The sequence below is a fragment of the Hypanus sabinus genome, chromosome 14, assembly GCF_030144855.1.
Source record: "Hypanus sabinus isolate sHypSab1 chromosome 14, sHypSab1.hap1, whole genome shotgun sequence".
Taxonomy (NCBI): domain Eukaryota; kingdom Metazoa; phylum Chordata; class Chondrichthyes; order Myliobatiformes; family Dasyatidae; genus Hypanus; species Hypanus sabinus.
Window position 1 is genome coordinate 3,480,574 of NC_082719.1, and position 16,970 is coordinate 3,497,543.

Genomic DNA, 16,970 nt, shown 5'->3' on the forward strand with positions numbered 1-16,970 from the left:
GATTTCTATGAAATTGTTAAACATTAGCTCCTTAAAAAAAAGTGAAATGGATAAAAACCTCACTCCACCTCTGACTCAAAGAAGCTCACTTTTACAAAACCAATAATGCACCAAATCAAACTAACTGATTGCAAGCAGTTCTATAACAAAGTGCCAGCTGAGAGCTATTTGTACTCAACTCACTTCAGAATTCCCACATGTATGACTAAATGTATAAGTCTGTAACAACAACCAAGTACTAAGAAGTGAAATACACTTCTTATCTGGCCGCACAGCTTCACACCAAGACTGGCTAGTACAGTATATAGACATCAACTAATTCATTTGTATACCCATTGAAAATGCAAGTATACCAAGTAAGTAAGCGCTTTTGATTTTTTAATATAATATTTTATTGAATATTTTACTTAGGTCATTAACTAGGCCGATCTGAGATATTTAAGAACAATTGAAAAATTTGTAGTTTAGTTGCTGTCTCTTAGAATTTGCTCTACTTCATGGATTACTTTTCAGGTGCAGAGGGACAAATTGCATAATCATGCACCTCTACACAAGAGGGCAGACACAACAGAGAGCCATTCCAGGCAGCTGGCTCATTACAACCCAATTCCAGACAAATCCTCATAAAGGCGAGGATTTCCTGAAAAAAAAACAAGCAGCAACTTACCTGAAGTTGTATGCTAAAACATTTTTCCTACAATTATAAAATAATTTCATTTTTAAGATGATGACAAATGCTCAGACTATTAGAACTGTTCTTTTTCTGGTACTTCTATATTAATTATAGATTAACAACTAGTATATTATCATTGTAAACCTTGAGTTTGTATAAAATAATAAAATATTTGTTTCAGATTTGGACCGTCCCAGATTGAAGGAGCCTGGGATCCGATAACCATGAGCAGAAAGCTCGAGGGCCAGTCAGCTGGTGAGCCCAGACTTCAGGATCCCATCATCGACTACTCCAGAGACAATACCGAAGATTGAAGCCTAAAGGTCAGTCGTTAGTCCGAAGTACAAATGTTATTTCACTATTTAAGAAGGGAGGGAGGCAGCATGAAGGAAACTATAAGAGTTGTTAGCCCGACATCAGTGGTTGGAAAGTTGTTGGAATCAGTTGTTAGGGATGAGATTAAAGAGTACTTGGAGGCACATGACAAGATAGGCCAGTGCCAGCATGGTTTCCCAAAAGGAAAATCCTGCCTGATATACTGCAATTTTTTGAGGAAATTACAAGCAGGGTAGACAGATGAGATGCAGTAGATATGGCGTACTTGGATTGTCAGAAGGCCTTTGACAAGGTGCTGTACATGAGGCTGCTTAGCAAGATAACAGCCCTTGGAATTACAGGGAAGTTACTAGCATGGGTGGACAATTGGCATTGGCAGAACATAGAGAGTAGGAATAAAGGGATCCTATTCTGGCTGACCAATGGAGTTCCACAGGGGTCAGAGTTGGGACCGCTGCTTTTCACGAAATTTGTCAATGATTTGGACTATGGGATTAATGGATGTGTGGCTAAGTTTGCTCATGATACAAAGATAGGTGGAGGAGTGGGTAGTGTTGAGGAAACAGAGAGTCTGCAGAGAGACTTAGATAGTTTAGGGGAATGGGCAAAGAAGAGGCAAATGAAATACAATGTTGGAAAGTGTATGGTCATGCACTTTGGTGGAAGAAATAAATAGGAAGACTATTATTTAGATGGGGAGAGAATTCAAAATGCAAAGATGCAAAGGGACTTGGGAGTCCTTGTGCAGGATACCCTGAAGGTTAATCTGCAGGCTGAGTCAGTGGTGCAGAAGGCCAAAGCAATGTTGGCATTCATCTTTAGAGGTACAGAATATAAGAGCAAGGATGTGATGTTGAGGCTCTATGAGGCACTCGTGACACTACACTTGGAGTATTGTGTGCAGTTTTGGGCTCCTTATTTTAGAAAAGATATACTGACATTGGAGAGGGTTCAGAGAAGATTAACAAGAATACAGGTAGTCCCCGAGTTACGAACATCCGACTTATGGACAACTTGTACGTACGAACCGAAGAAGGAGAACGTCGTCCGCCATTTTAAGTTGTTGCCGTTGACACTGTGTTGAGTGTTTAACTTTGTATTTGGCTTAAATTTTTCTAAAGTAAGATTCACCCTGACCCCACCCCACCCCCGTTCCGGTCAGCTGGTGGCGCAGTGAGATCAGTGCCAGCCGGGCTGGAGAACAGTGTTTCCCTGAGTTCGATCCAGTGATAGACCGTTCCCATGCCGGGTTGATGTTGATCCAGTGACTCCCGTACCATCGTGCTGGGTTGATGTCGAGCTCGCAACTCGACCTCGTAAATAAAAACACACACACACTGCCTACTCCAGTTTAAATTCCCACGTGGAATATTGTGGATGATCAAATACCCAAACACAGCAGAGCCCCCACTTGTTCCATTTAGCCTGTCTCAATGCGGTGGTTCTTAGGATCCAGCGGAGCTCGGGAGCCGCCGCCCGCAGTGTTCCTGTTCTATTGATGGAAGCAATCGCGATGGAAAATAAAGTGGAAATAATAGCGTTTGGAAAGAGGTGAAACGCCATCGGTTATTGGAAAAGCGTTAGGCTACAGTCGGTCAATGATTGGAACAATTTTAAAGGATAACAGATAAAGTGAGAATAATGGAGCATGTGAAAGGTGCTGCCCCGATGAAAGCTACAATTATTACTAAGCAACGCGGTGGTTTAGCTATTGGAATGCATACCTTTCTTAAGTGTTTTATATTTTACCTTTCTATGCATTTATACTACATACTAAGACAAACGTTTGACTAACGCTAATTAATACCGGATGTACTTGTTCTGACTTCCGTACAAATCCAACTTAAAGACGGTCTCAGGAACGGAACTCGTACATAACCCGGGGATTGCCTGTTATTCCAGCAATAAAATGGTTACCATATGGGAAACATCTGGCAGCTCTTGGGCTGTATTCCCTGGATTTCAGGAGAATGAGGGGGAATCTCATAGAAACATTCCAAATGTTAAAAGGCTTGAACAGATTAGACATGACATAGTTATTTCCCATGGTAAGAGAGTCTAGGACAAGAGGGCACGACTTCAGGATTGAAGGATGTCCATTTACAACAGAGTTGTGGAGAAATTACTTTAATCAGAGGGTGGTAAATCTGTGGAATTTATTGCCACGAATAGCTGTGGAGACCAAGTGATTGGGTGTATTTAAGGCAGAGATAGATAGGTTCTTGATTAGCCAGAGCATCAAAGGATATGGGGAGAAGGCAGGGGAGTGGGGATGACTGGAAGAATTGGATCAGCCCATGATTGAATGATGGAGCAGACTCAAAGGGCTGAATGGCCTACTTCTGCTCCTATATCTTATGGTCTTAAGTTAAAGCCTGGAGTCTGGATTGTCTTTGTGTGTGTGGGAGGGGCATACTTTTGCTGTTGTTATTTTGTTGCTTGTTGTGTTCAGTGGTGTTATGCCAAGCATTGTGAACATGCAATATTGGCATCGGAATGTATGTTAACACTTGCAGGTTGCCTCCAGTACAACCTTAGGTGTGTTGGTTGTTAATGTAAACGATCCATTTTACCATAGAGTCTTAGAAAAGTACAGCACAAAAACAAACCCTTCAGCCCATCTAGTCCATGCTGAACCATTTAAACTGACTACTCCCATGACCTGCACCAGGGCCATAGCACTCCGTACCCGTACCATCCAAACTTCTCAAACGTTGAAATTGAGCTCACATGTACCACTTGCACTGGCAGCTTGTTCTACACTATCATGACAGTCCGAGTGAAGAAGTTTCCCCTCATGTTCCCTTAAATTTTTCACCTTTCTCCCATAACCCATGGCCTCCAATTGTAATCCCACCCAACCTTCGAGGAAAAAACCCGCTTACACTTACGCTTACCCTATCTAAACCCCTCATAATTTTGTATATCAAATCTCTTCTGTCTTCTACATTCCAAGGAATAATTTCCTAACCCATTCAATCTTTCCATATAAATTTGTAAGTTTCCATGTACCTGCGATAAATAAATCTGAATCTTCTACATATAGAAACATGCATATAAACATGAACAAAGTCTTAATCCATGGCTTTACATTTCAAATTCTAACACAGTACATTTGAATTTCACTGTTGTATTTGCTGTTTCTTTTCTGACATATTATCAATGTAGAGCAATGATGTGATGTTTCATAACTTGAAAACATTTATCTTAATAGCAATAAAAATTAAAGTGAAATATCAAATATAGGGATGTACAAGTTCACTTAAGATCAGAAACTTTTTGATAAGGATAATTATAATCGGTTTTCTCCAAGTTTATAAAGTTGGAATTACAATTCTATTAAAAACAAACTTCTAAAAATAGACTTCTTTATAAAATATGGTGCAGCTGTTAAGCATAATAAGTGTCATGTATTTGAACCTAGTGGCATATAGGTCACAATAGACTTCAGAGATGATTGCATTATGTTTAGCAACTTTAAAAAGATGCAGTGCAGCCGACATTATTTATCCATACACGAAATTAAATGCAATGATATTCCATTAATTTGATTCAGAGTATTTACTGAATAATACTGACCGCCGCATTGTATTATTCAGCAAGTTAAACTGTAGTTTACAGAGATGTTCTCAATAATTTGCAAAACCAAGTATTGGCAGGCGACCTTTAAACACCTTAATTTGCTAAGGTATGTGTTTTCTGCATCAGTAATTTTGTGCATTAGTTATACATCAGAGTCTGCTTTGAAAGCATTTTCTTACTATCACCTTATCAGCAACATCGGTAAGGTTTGAAAATCAGCATTATATATATCAGGTTTCATACCTGGTTCCACACAGAAATAGCTTACAGCTGTAATCCCATACCTTGTCGCTCAGGTTCTCCGGCTCTTTTACTGGCTTCCTCCTCCTCCTGGGATCAGTCATTTCTCCGTTTCTTTCCCCTTTCAGCCGATCTGCCAACGCGCGGCCGCTTTACACCCCCTCACTCGAGACCGGGTTTCCTCCGATTTTCCCCTCTCCCGACCGATGCCAACTCGCACTACAGATCCCGAAATAAAACGCGCTCGGCTCGGGACCGCGCAGGGAGAGGAGGGGAGGGGCGCCGCGCCGCGCCCGCGCTCTCCCGTTCTGACGCAGGCTCCGGATTGCCTGGTAACCGTGGGCGGGCTGCGCTCGCTCGAGCCGTCGTGCGCACGCTCCGGGTGCCGCGGTCGCGGCGGCGGCGGGCTGACTGACTGCGTCTCTGGAGTGGCGTTGCTAGCTGGAGCTAAACAAAATGCTTCGCTTGCTTTAATCAGTACCAGGCTGCATGCGCTCTTTCTGTGTTCAATTTCTTCCTCAAAGTTGCACGACAAATTGCAGATTTAGCCAATGTCAATGCCAGGTGATAGTTTGCTCACCTTTAAAAATGCAGGTCTTTCTCCGAGAATATCAAAAAGTCACCTTCTACTTCATTTTGATATTTTGCAATATATTGTCAGCATTGCAAACTTTTGACTTTGGTCAGCTTGTCATTTGGAAAGGGCGTGCATAAAGCTACAATACGAAGGTTGTATTGCGCTGGTCTGAAAACACCTGAGCACTGAGAAAAATATACAAACCTCCGCGCAGTTGAGCACCTGTTCATGTCCTGACGGAGTTCAACTGCAAGAAATCTTTTTTTAAATTTAAATTTCGATTTAGATTTAAAATTAAAAACAGTTTAAATTACCAACGTTTTTACGTTATTTTGTATTGAAGTGCATTGCATGAGTTTATTAATTGCATTATTGACATCAATAATCCAGCAATCCATTTAAGTACAAGGATACTAGAAGTGAACGTACTGTACTCACTGCTCCAGGGGAACCGCTGGTGATAGGTCTATGTCCCTGAGTTCACAATGACAGACCAGGTGGGAAGGGGGAGGACGGCAGTGAGGTCCAAGTATCATAAGAAGCTCAGCAAGGCAAAAATGAAACATTTTCTCAGTCTCCATGAAACAGGGCAATGTGGGAAGAAGTTCTATGAGTTCATTTGTTTTGCTAAGGCCAATGTTCCTTATATCTCTTCCCAATAAAATGCAAACTTGCACTGGGCATACCTATTCAATCATCTCAGCACCACACCCTTTCAGCACCAGTGCAAAGGTTAGGACTGGACCTCAGTTAAAGAGTCTCTTGCAGAAAATATTTGATACCTGTGGTCATAGAGTTAAACTTTAGACTTCCCTACCCTTTGAAAAAGACTGCAATAATCTATCTTACCTCCGCCCTTCATAATTTTCTTTGCTCCAGGGAAAACAGTCCCAGCCTGTCCAGTCTCCTTACAACTAAAGCCCTCCAACGTCCAGTCCTGGCAACATCCTTGTGAGTCTTTTCTGTACCCTCTCTAGTTTAATCTCATCTTTCCTATAGTTTTACAATGAGAATTACGCACAGTATTCCCGGTCTGGTCTCACCAACATCTCCTACAGCTGTAGCAAGGCACTTGTGCTCTGCCCTGTCCGATAAAGGTAAGTATGCCATGTGCTTTCTTCACCACCTTGTCTTCCTGCATTACCACTTTCAGGGGACTGTGTACTTGTATCCCCAAATATCTTGGTACTATCACACACCTCAGGGCCCTGCCAGACCTTGTATAATCCTGCTGTGGCTTACCTTCTCAAAATCTGTCATGGCTCATTTGTGCAGAGTTAAATTCCATCTGCCATTCCTTGGCCCACTTTCCCAATTGATCTAAATTCTGTTGTAGCCTTAGCCAAGCTTCTTCAAAGGTTCAAAGGTAACAATTTAATGTCGGAGAAACATATACAATATACATCCTGAAATGCTTTTTCTTCGCAACCATCCACGAAAAACAGAGGAGTGCCCCCAAAGAATGAATGACAGTTAAATGTTAGAACCCCAAAGTCCCCACCCAGCTCCCCTCCCTCCCGCACGTAAGTGGCAGCAAGCAACAATCCCCTCTCCTCCCACCAGGAAAAAATAGCATCGGCACCCACTACCAAGCAGTCACGCATGCAGCAAAGACACAGACTTGCAGTACCCTAAAGACTATTAGTTCACCCGGTATTTGACATACTACAGGATCTCTCTCTCTCTCCCTAATAAGAGAGAAAGAGGTAACTCCGTTTCACAGTGAGAGGGGAGAGATAACAAACAACTTGCTGGTTTGCGATGTTAAAAGTCTGTTGTGTCGCTTTTCCAAGCTTTGTGCCCAAAGATCTCGGATCTCCGGGCACACAGCCTTAGATCTTCCAACTCCCACGACACACTGATCTTCTGCTCGGACACCGACCTCTGATTTCACCCCCCCCCTCCCCCCATCCGTCTCCAGAGCCACAAAATCTCGGACCTCTGAAGGTGAGCAAAACTATTAGGCCACACCCTTAGTGTGCTGAATAACAGCCAGTCGTGAAACCCCGAGAGCAGGTCCCTTTCCCGCAAAGAACCGAAGTCAGCGTGTAACTCCAGGTCAGGGTCATCAAAAGAAACCTGAAAGGGAAAAAGAGAGGTATTAAAGATGGAAATAGAGCTGTTTCTGAAGATGCAAGCAAAGGAGTCGCCATCAGGCACCACTGATTCTCCTACGCTCCTCCTCCTCCATCACTGTGCATCATACTACCAATTTTGGTATCATCCACAATATTACTGATAAGGCTACCTGCATTTTCATGCAAATGGTTAATATATGGGCAGCACTTTATATAAAGGAGTAGGGAAGTGGTTATGCCAGCTCTAAAGAGGGAAAGTTCACCCAGTAGTTCTGCTCAGGAGGACTCAGATGAGGATGATCCTGATGCATGGTGCAATGCTTGGCATGTTTACTGGCCTGATAGAGATCCTGAAAGGGATATCAAGAAGGTTGGGGGAACTTTCACTGATCTGCAGATTCCACCGTGCAGCAGCAATTTTCTTGAGATCTTTTAGATTAGTATAATGCCTTCAGTCAATAAACTTTGCTACTGACATGTGGCATTGTGTTGCAATGAAATACATTTTCAAAACTACTGCTTTATTGCATGATTCTGGGTCCAACAGAAAATATGGTAACAGTTCACTCAAGAGAAGTTTGTCATCATGCTCCTATTCTGCCATGTCCTATCAATTTAGCCACACAGTTTCCTTTGACCTCATGCAGGACTTTAGGAAAAGGCTAGGCCTTCATTTTCAAGTTGCTGAGCATGCAGCATATAATGATGACATATTTAACTTCTTCTGCAGAGTACTTAAGGCTTCCAGAGATGTGCAAATACCAAAATCAACACAATCTGGCAATCTTCATTCAAATCCTGGCGTCTGCCTTACTGTCAACATAGCAGACTCAGCTGTAGCAGCAAAAGCAAAAAGCCAAGGAAGGAAGGTTGGCCCTTGTCCTCCAACAGCTTGCTCCTTGTGTGCTGTGGCAGCTGAAAAACAGCAAGTACGGCAGACATGCTGGGAATACGAGAGCTTCCCAGATACATGGCATTGACACTGACAAGGTGAGAAATCTTTTCTCATGATCATATGTGAATCAGATATTCAAAGAATGATAGATGTCGAGCTCCAGGCACTAAAAGGGAGCTCAACAGACTGCAAATGCACTCTTTTTCACCACAAGAATGTCACAATCCTCACAAATTTGCTCTGTTTAGGCTGATTCTCCTTTTCCTTCAGCAGAGGCAACAAATTGTTCCTTTGAAAGTCCTTCCTAACACTACAGTGGGCAGCAATCTGGAGGCATAAACTTTCAAGCTGCAGTGCCTGATAGAGAAAGCTCACACCTAGGTGTATGATTGTAGATCTTCCTGCAGATCTCAGTAACCACTAATTTGGAACTTAAATCTGTATTTTTTTGTTAATTGCTTTCAAGGTATGGGTATCTCTATAAGGCCATCATTAATTGTCTATCTCAATCATCCTTGACCTAAGTACCAGCCTGTTACAGAAGGGATATAATTATTAACCACCTTGATAGCTCTGGAGTCACATGCAGGTCTGGCAAGATAAAGATGTCAAATGGCCTGTTGGGCCTTTATGAACTAAATGGCATTTTTAAAATTAATCTAATAGTTTCATGGTGATTGGCAACAATGACGCATCTTTTTTTAAAAAAAAATCCAAATTACTAACTAAATTTAAATTTGAAATTTGTACTCAGCTTTCTGGATCAATTTGTTTTACAGCGAGATGGACCAACCATTGCAGTGAGCAGGAAATTTTTACAAGGCCTAAAAATGCATGGCACTTTAATGAAACGTTATAGAAAATTTCAGCTGTACGGCAACAAAGGCTACCTACACAGGAGCTTTCAGTTACTATGTAGCTGCGGACCTGTGCAGCTTAGCGTGAACAGCGCTCTGAATTACTGGTTCCATAACAACTGTTGTATCACCATCTTACCCCACTGTCCTTCACAATGCTAAAGATAGCAGCATGGGGCATATGAAAACACTTTGGGGATGAAATCTGCATGAATCACTGTAAAACACATATGCTACAGGGTCTTTGCCAATGTTTGCCTTATGTCTGTTGCCCCTTCCTGCATTTCAGATATGAGCAACATATTCAGTATGAGTACCACAGAAGCAACAATAAAGGAAATAACTTCAAACATCAGCCACTCATTTCAGAACCTTCTACTTCCAGATAATACACACAATATGCTGGAGGAACTCAGCAGGCCAGACAGCAACTATGGAAAAGAGTACAGTTGATGTTCCACCAGTCCTGGTGTGTGTTGCTTGGATTTCTAACCTCTGCAGATGTCCTCTTCCTTGCTATTGGACTTCCAGACAATATTCAGGTAAGTATAAAAATGACTGTTAGCCATTAAGAAATTAAAAATTAACAAAATAGCCAAATGAAATGAGCAAAGGACAGTGGAAGTAGACAAAACAAATGTTTTTTGTTGTTACCATGTGGTAGAAGGTATGGAGGTCACTATTTTGTGAGATTGTTCTTGTGACCAACATTTTGTGAATTATTTCTTGGACAGATTCTTGCATTAGGGGTGGTGGATTAAAGCAATTGAAAAAGGAAAAAGATAACAAAGCCCTTTTGATAAACTATAGCAGACTATTCGAAGAGCAGTCTGTGTCTGTGAACTGAAATAACCTGACCGCGGCAGGACTGTAAAGAGACCCGCGGAAAGGAAACGGCAGATTGGGGACCCCCACAAGGCTAACAGAATTAAGGGTGCACCCAAACAAAAGGTAAGCACTTTTTGCGACAATTTAGACTAAGAATTCTGTTGGTTTTGGGGAGGTCTTGAAGTCTCAGAAGTGTGGAACCAGTGCCGAAGGGTCTCTCCGGTCCAAAGAATCTGGCAGAACAGGAGGCTCAGAGGATTGATCAAGAACACTGCAGTGAGGGTAAGTACAAATAAGCTAATAAGAAGTTAAGTGAAGAAAAATTCCATGTGGTGTTGGTAAGTCCCTGTGGATACCGCTTCGTATAAAACCAAGGTCTGAACGGGCAGGGAAAAGAAAAATAGAGAAAATCCTCGTGGATACCGCCTTAAGAGATAAGGGTCTGAATAGACGAGGTGCAAACAGAAAGTTCTGTGGATACCTCTCTGAGTAGAGGTCTGTACGGGCAGAACAGAATAGGAAACAAGGACAGTCCAATATATAGTTTAAAGCGCTGGTAGATAGATGATAGACTAGGCATAGAATTAGAGTAAATAATATTATCGTGTAAACAAACTGTGAATCTCTGAAATACCTTAAAAAGAGAGAACAACATGACAGGTAAAGGAACGGCAGTAGAGATTCTGAGCAAAAAAAATCCCGGTAAATAAATATGAGATCACAAAAACTTCAGAAAAATGGGAAAAGAGAACCAAAAACCTGGTCACAAAATGGCCAAGAGAAGGAACGTTTGATGTAAGCTTGTGCTAAGAAATGGAGGCACTAATTAAAAATTACAAACCAAAAGATAAATCTAAGAAAAGAGGGCAAAAAAGAGAACGAGAAATGGAAGTGCTAAAACTCTTCAGAATGGAGGGAGAAAGACTGAGGACAGGTAGAATATTGATTACAAGTGAGGAAGACACTAAGGTGCTGGAGAAACAGCCTGTTAGAGAGAGAGGAAGGTACAGTGAGAAACTGGCTTCAGCTCCGTACCCGGATGTGAAAGAAACAGAAAAGTCCCCTCCCTATAATGAGGAAGGAACCCCTAAGCAGTGCCCCCTGCCAACGGGGACAGTAAACATGCAGGGAGAAGTACAAGTTTGGGATAATGAGGAGGAAAAAGACAATACGAGAAGGAAAAAGTGGCGATATGGAAGGAGATACAGGCAGAAAGGATAAAGGTGGAACAGGCAAAGAGAGAAATGAAAGAAGAGATTGAACGGATGAAAACTTGAGAGAGGAAAAGGAGTATGAGGAGTATCGGTTATACTATAGAAATAAACAGACTAGAAAAGAAAGTGGCTCATCAGGGCAGGAAGAGATGAGGCATTCAAGAGGAAGTGGAAAAAAGATAGGAGATGAGAGTCTTGGAGAAACACAAGAGAGAAGGGAGTCAAGCACGAGTAAGGATCATGAAGAGTCCCTGTCACAGGTGTACAGACATGGACAGGAAGAAAGAGAAGGTGACTCATTGGAGGAGCAAGAGTTAAGTGGAGAGAGAGAGGATGTGAGAATTTGTGGGGAAGAAGTAGGAGGCAGAAGCCTAGAAGAGCAGAAGGAGGCGGTAGGGAAGCGACTTGCGGAAGTAGAGAGAGAGCTAGATAAGTTACTGAGAGGGGATTGCCAGAGGAGATGCGAAAAATACTCCAGGGGCCAAACAAGTATTGAATCAGGACAGAAAGGAAGGACTCCACAGGGTGACTGAGGGAAGAAGAGGACCCTGGAGAAATTTGTGTGGGAGGCAGTAAAGACATACCCTGAGACGGATGGGGAGTCAGGTGAGGAGGAGAACCAGGGCAGGTGGGAAGGAGGAGGAAGAATGATGCCATTGTTAGTTAAAGGATCAGGACAAGTGCAGTACATCCCTTGGGGATCCCAGGACCTAGAAGGGCTGAAAAACACTCTGCCCAATCTACATGAAGGAGCAGGGAAATGGATTAGAGCCTTTGAAGAAGAAACGGCTGGACGATTATTGGCTATGGGAGATTTGAAGGCACTATTGATAAGGTTGATGGGTACCAAATTTAACGAAATAATGGAAATGGCTGGCATAGTAAACTCGAACGACCCGAGAACTGACGGAGACGGGTTCGACAGAGTGAGGCAGAGGGTATGGCAGGCCCTCAGGAAGCTTTACCCACCCAAAGTGGACCCCAAAGCCTTAAAGGGGGATCCACTGGGAGACACTGAAAACCCAGCAGCCTACGTAGAAAACCAGTTGAAAAGATGGAGACTGGAGACTGAGCAAGAGGTGGAAAATAGCTTATTTATCACCACACTGTTCCGACATAGCATTTTGGATGCAATGCCTTCGCAAGTAAAATCCAAACTGGAGGATGTGGTTGGGCTGATGTCAATGACCCCACAAGAATTTAGAGACCACGTAGTCCATGCGGTTGAGAAATACCGGAAAGGCAAATGAAGGTTGGCTGCTGTGGTGAACTATGTGCCTGTCGGGACACGCCCCTGCTGACTGCTCCTGTGGCTCCTCCCACAGGCCGCTGTATAAAGGAGATCTGCGGCCTGACGCTCGGCCTCAGTCTCCAAGACATAGTATGATGGACACTCACTCCTGGTTCCTTCTTCCAGTCAATAAAAGCCGATATCTCGCCTTACGTCTCAGTGTGAGTTATTGATGGTGCATCAATTTTATTGACTGGAAGTTTTAAAACATGGAACCCGTTTTGCGTCCGGACCGGTTGGATTTGGACCCTCAAGACCCTGACGCAACTCTCGCTTTTGAACACTGGCTTGCATGCTTCCAATCGTACTTGGCGGAGCTTCGTGCGACTGAACCCGCCGTTATGCACAGAATCCTACTCTCGAGGGTCTCCTCCAAAGTTTACTCCATTATCCGGGACCTGCCGACCTACGATGGGGCACTGGACGCCCTCAAAAGACAGTACCTGCGGCCGGTGAACACCGTCTACGCAAGACATCGTTTAGCTACCCGGCAACAGCGGCCTGGCGAATCGTGCGCTGAGTTTCTCCGAGCACTACAGACACTAGTCCGAGCTTGTGACTGCAAGACGCTCACGGCAGAACAGCATGCGGAGCTGCTGGTGCGAGACGCCTTTGTGACGGGACTGAGGTCAGTGTACATGCGCCAGCGGCTGCTGGAGAACTCGGATCTTACCTTAAGCTCGGCGATCGAGACGGCCAATGCTCTAGAAGCTGCGCTGCATAACGCCGACGCTGTCCAGTTGCGTGATTCCCCGCCGGTTCCGTGGACTCCTCAGACCCCGCCACCGCTGGCTCCCGGGAGTGAATTCGCCAACGCCGCCGCCAGTCGCGATTCCACGAGCTCCCAGACCCTGACCACGGCGGTGGCCCGTCAGAAGCCCGTGTGTTATTTCTGTGGCCAAAAGAAACATCCTCGACAACTCTGTCCAGCGCGAGAAGCGACCTGCTCCAGCTGCGGAAAGCGGGGCCACTTCGCCAAGGTCTGTAAGTCTCAACCTCGAGCGGGGTGCAGCGCTGCGGGTGAAACGTGGGGGCCGCCATCTTGCATGCCCGGATGTGGGCGGCCATCTTTGTCGATGTCAGCACGCCCCGCCCCCGATCCTCGGATGCTGACCGGGTACCCCGGATGTGAGCGGCCATCTTTGTCGGCGTCAGCATGCCCCGCCCCCGACCCTCCAATGCTTACCGGGTACCCCGACGGCGATTCAACTCTGGCCACCGTAACCCTCGACCAAAGCGCCCCACACCAGCTTGCAAGGTCCATGATGGACATCCAGGTGGAGGGGCACTGGACTGGATGCCTGTTTGACATGGGCAGCACTGGGAGTTTTATTCACCCGGACACAGTGCAACGCTGCGGACTCGCGACACGGCCGGTAAGTCGGAGGTTCCATTTGGCCTCTGGGTCGCAGTCCACAGACATCCGGGCGGGTTGTGTAGTGACATTGGTGGTGCAAGGCACAGAATATCGGGACTTTGAGCTGCTGGTCATGCCTAATCTGTGCGCACCTGTGCTATTGGGGCTGGACTTCCAGAGCCATCTCGGAAGTGTGACGGGCCCCTCCCACCACTCACTGTCCGGAATCCTCAGTTTTGTGGGACTTCTTCACATACCCCGCTACTGACCACACACACACACGCACACACACATCCCATCCAGCACCAGGCCGACAGCTGCGCTACCGACACTTGCAGCCTCTCCACTCTCAAGGTCCCTCCCCCACCGCTGTTCGCCAACCTGACCCCCGACTGTAAACCTGTGGCAACCAAAAGCAGGAGGTACAGCGCGGGGGACAGGGCCTTCATTAAGTCAGAGGTACAGCGGCTGCTCAGGGAGGGGATCATTGAGCCAAGCTCAAGCCCTTGGAGGGCCCAGGTAGTTGTTGTTCGGACTGGGCAGAAAGATAGGATGGTGGTGGACTATAGTCAAACCATCAATAGGTTTACGCAGCTTGACGCGTACCCCCTACCCCGCATCGCGGATATGGTCAACCAGATTGCTCAGTATAAGGTGTACTCGACAATAGATCCGAAATCCGCTTATCACCAGCTCCCCATCTGCCCAGAGGACCGCCCCTACATCGTCTTCGAGGCGGGAGGCAGGCTCTATCACTTCCTGCGCGTCCCTTTCGGTGTCACGAATGGTGTCTCTGTCTTCCAGAGGGAAATGGACCAGATGGTGGACCAGTACCAACTGCAGGCCACATTTCCCTATCTGGATAACATCACCATCTGTGGTCATGACAGGCCAGATCACGACGCCAACCTCCAACGATTTCTCCAAGTGGCCGCAGCTCTGAACCTTACTTATAACAGGGACAAGTGTGTGTTTGGTACCACCCGCCTTGCTATACTTGGGTATGTCGTGGAAAACAGGGTTATTGGCCCTGATCCCGAACGTATGCGCCCCCTGTTAGAGCTCCCTCTTCCCACCACTCTCAAGGCCCTCAGACGGTGCCTGGGTTTTTTTTCCTATTACGCCCAATGGGTCCCCCATTATGCAGACAAGGCTCGCCCCCTGGTCAAGTCTACCTCGTTTCCCCTCTCTGCTGAGGCCCGCGCGGCCTTCAACTGCATTAAAGCGGACATTGCCAAAGCTACGATGCATGCAGTGGACGAGACCGCTCCCTTCCAAGTGGAGTGTGATGCCTCCGATTTCGCTCTGGCTGCTACCCTCAATCAGGAAGGCAGACCAGTAGCATTCTTTTCTCGCACCCTCCAAGGCTCCGAAATTCGGCACTCCGCGGTGGAGAAAGAAGCCCAGGCCATAGTGGAGGCTGTTAGGCACTGGAGGCACTATCTTGCTGGCAAAAGGTTCACCGTGCTGACCGACCAGCGCTCGGTTGCGTTCCTGTTCAGCAACCAACAGCGGGGCAAGATCAAAAATGATAAGATTTTGCGGTGGAGGATAGAATTCTCCACCTACACCTATGATATCCTGTACTGGCCTGGCAGACTCAATGAGCCCCCTGATGCCCTATCCCAGGGAACATGTGCTAGCACACAGCTCGACCAGCTGTACGCCCTTCATGCACAACTTTGCCATCTGGGGGTCACCCGATTTTACCATTTTGTGAAAGCTCAGAACCTGCCATACTCCCTGGAGGACATCAGGACGATGACCAGGGACTGCCAAATTTGTGCCGAGTGCAAACCGCACTTCTACCGTCCTGACACGGCACAACTTATCAAGGCCACCCGCCCTTTTGAACGACTGAGTGTTGACTTTAAGGGCCCCCTTCCCTCCACTGACCGCAATGTCTATTTTCTCAGTGTTATCGACGAGTTCTCATGGTTCCCCTTTGCCATCCCCTGCCCCGACACCACTGCCACGTCCGTCATAAAAGCCCTGCACCAGCTCTTCACTCTGTTCGGGTATCCCTGCTATATCCACAGTGATAGAGGGTCCTCCTTTATGAGTGAGGAGCTGCGCCAGTACTTGCTAGCTAGGGGCATTGCTACCAGTCGGACCACGAGTTATAATCCCCGGGGTAATGGCCAGGTGGAGCGGGAGAATGCCACAGTGTGGAAGGCCACACTTTTAGCCCTTAAGTCAAAAGGGTTGCCAGTCTCTCGATAGCAGGAGGTCCTCCCTGAGGCACTGCACTCTATCCGCTCTCTGTTATGTACGTCCACCAATGCCACCCCTCACGAACGCCTATTCTCTTTTCCCAGGAAGTCTGTCACTGGGACCACCCTACCAGTTTGGCTGACGTCCCCGGGGCCAGTGCTGCTCCGGAAACATGTGAGGAGCAATAAATACTCCCCGCCGGTGGAGAGGGTTCACCTTCTACATGCGAACCCCCAGTATGCTTACGTGGTCTTACCAGATGGGCGGGAGGACACGGTCTCCATCCGCCACCTGGCACCCGCAGGTGCAGCAGACCACTACCCTGAAGGCTCTCTGGTAACTATGAACCCTGCACCAGAGTTGACACCGTGCTCACCAGGCCCTACACAGACTCCTCACGACACTTGTATACCGGGCGTTTCGTACGCATTTATACCAGGCACCTCGCACATGCATGAGGGATCACCGGCGCCTAGTGGGCAAGAACACGCGCAACCCCCGTCCCCTGTGCAATCACCGATGTTGCCGGCATCTATGCGGTCACAGCCGGTGCTACGTAGATCGCAGCGACAGATTCGACCACCTGATAGACTTGACTTGTAAGAAACTTCGCCACATGAGGACTTTTTCAAACGAAGGGGGGGTGAATGTGGTGAACTATGTGCCTGTCGGGACACGCCCCTGCTGACTACTCCTGTGGCTCCTCCCACAGGCCCCTGTATAAAGGAGATCTGCGGCCTGACGCTCGGCCTCAGTCTCCAAGACATTGTATGATAGACACTCACTCCTGGTTCCTTCTTCCAGTCAATAAAAGCCGATATCTCGCCT

The 16,970-nt window shown here is 46.2% G+C and overlaps 2 protein-coding genes across 10 annotated transcripts in view; one reads left to right on the top strand and one right to left on the bottom strand.

Moving 5' to 3' along the window:
- cds1 (CDP-diacylglycerol synthase (phosphatidate cytidylyltransferase) 1) overlaps positions 1-5,152 on the bottom strand; it is a 127,026-nt gene extending 121,874 nt beyond the window's left edge. The window contains exon 1 of one of the 2 annotated variants that reach the window (XM_059988698.1): positions 4,876-5,152. Coding sequence is in view for 1 of the 2 variants with exons in the window: in XM_059988697.1 (XP_059844680.1) it covers positions 4,876-4,935 (60 nt within the window). In the remaining variant the exon portion in view is untranslated. The remainder of the gene's footprint in view (positions 1-4,875) is intronic. The other variant, XM_059988697.1, reaches the window with a different exon arrangement.
- The window catches only part of LOC132404527 (retrovirus-related Pol polyprotein from transposon 17.6), a 218,274-nt gene extending 201,751 nt beyond the window's left edge, over positions 1-16,523 (top strand). For 2 of the 8 annotated variants that reach the window (XM_059988701.1, XM_059988699.1), the window contains 4 exons: positions 855-996; positions 8,217-8,476; positions 9,624-9,780; positions 9,973-16,523. In XM_059988701.1, coding sequence (XP_059844684.1) covers positions 12,781-14,196 — 1,416 coding nt within the window. In that variant the 5' untranslated portion in view covers positions 855-996; positions 8,217-8,476; positions 9,624-9,780; positions 9,973-12,780 and the 3' untranslated portion in view covers positions 14,197-16,523. Of the gene's footprint in view, positions 1-126; positions 357-854; positions 997-6,446; positions 6,506-8,216; positions 8,477-9,623; positions 9,781-9,972 lie in introns of those variants that run through there. The other 6 variants (XR_009515555.1, XR_009515554.1, XM_059988704.1 and 3 more) reach the window with 6 other exon arrangements.
- The last annotated feature ends 447 nt before the right edge of the window (positions 16,524-16,970 follow it).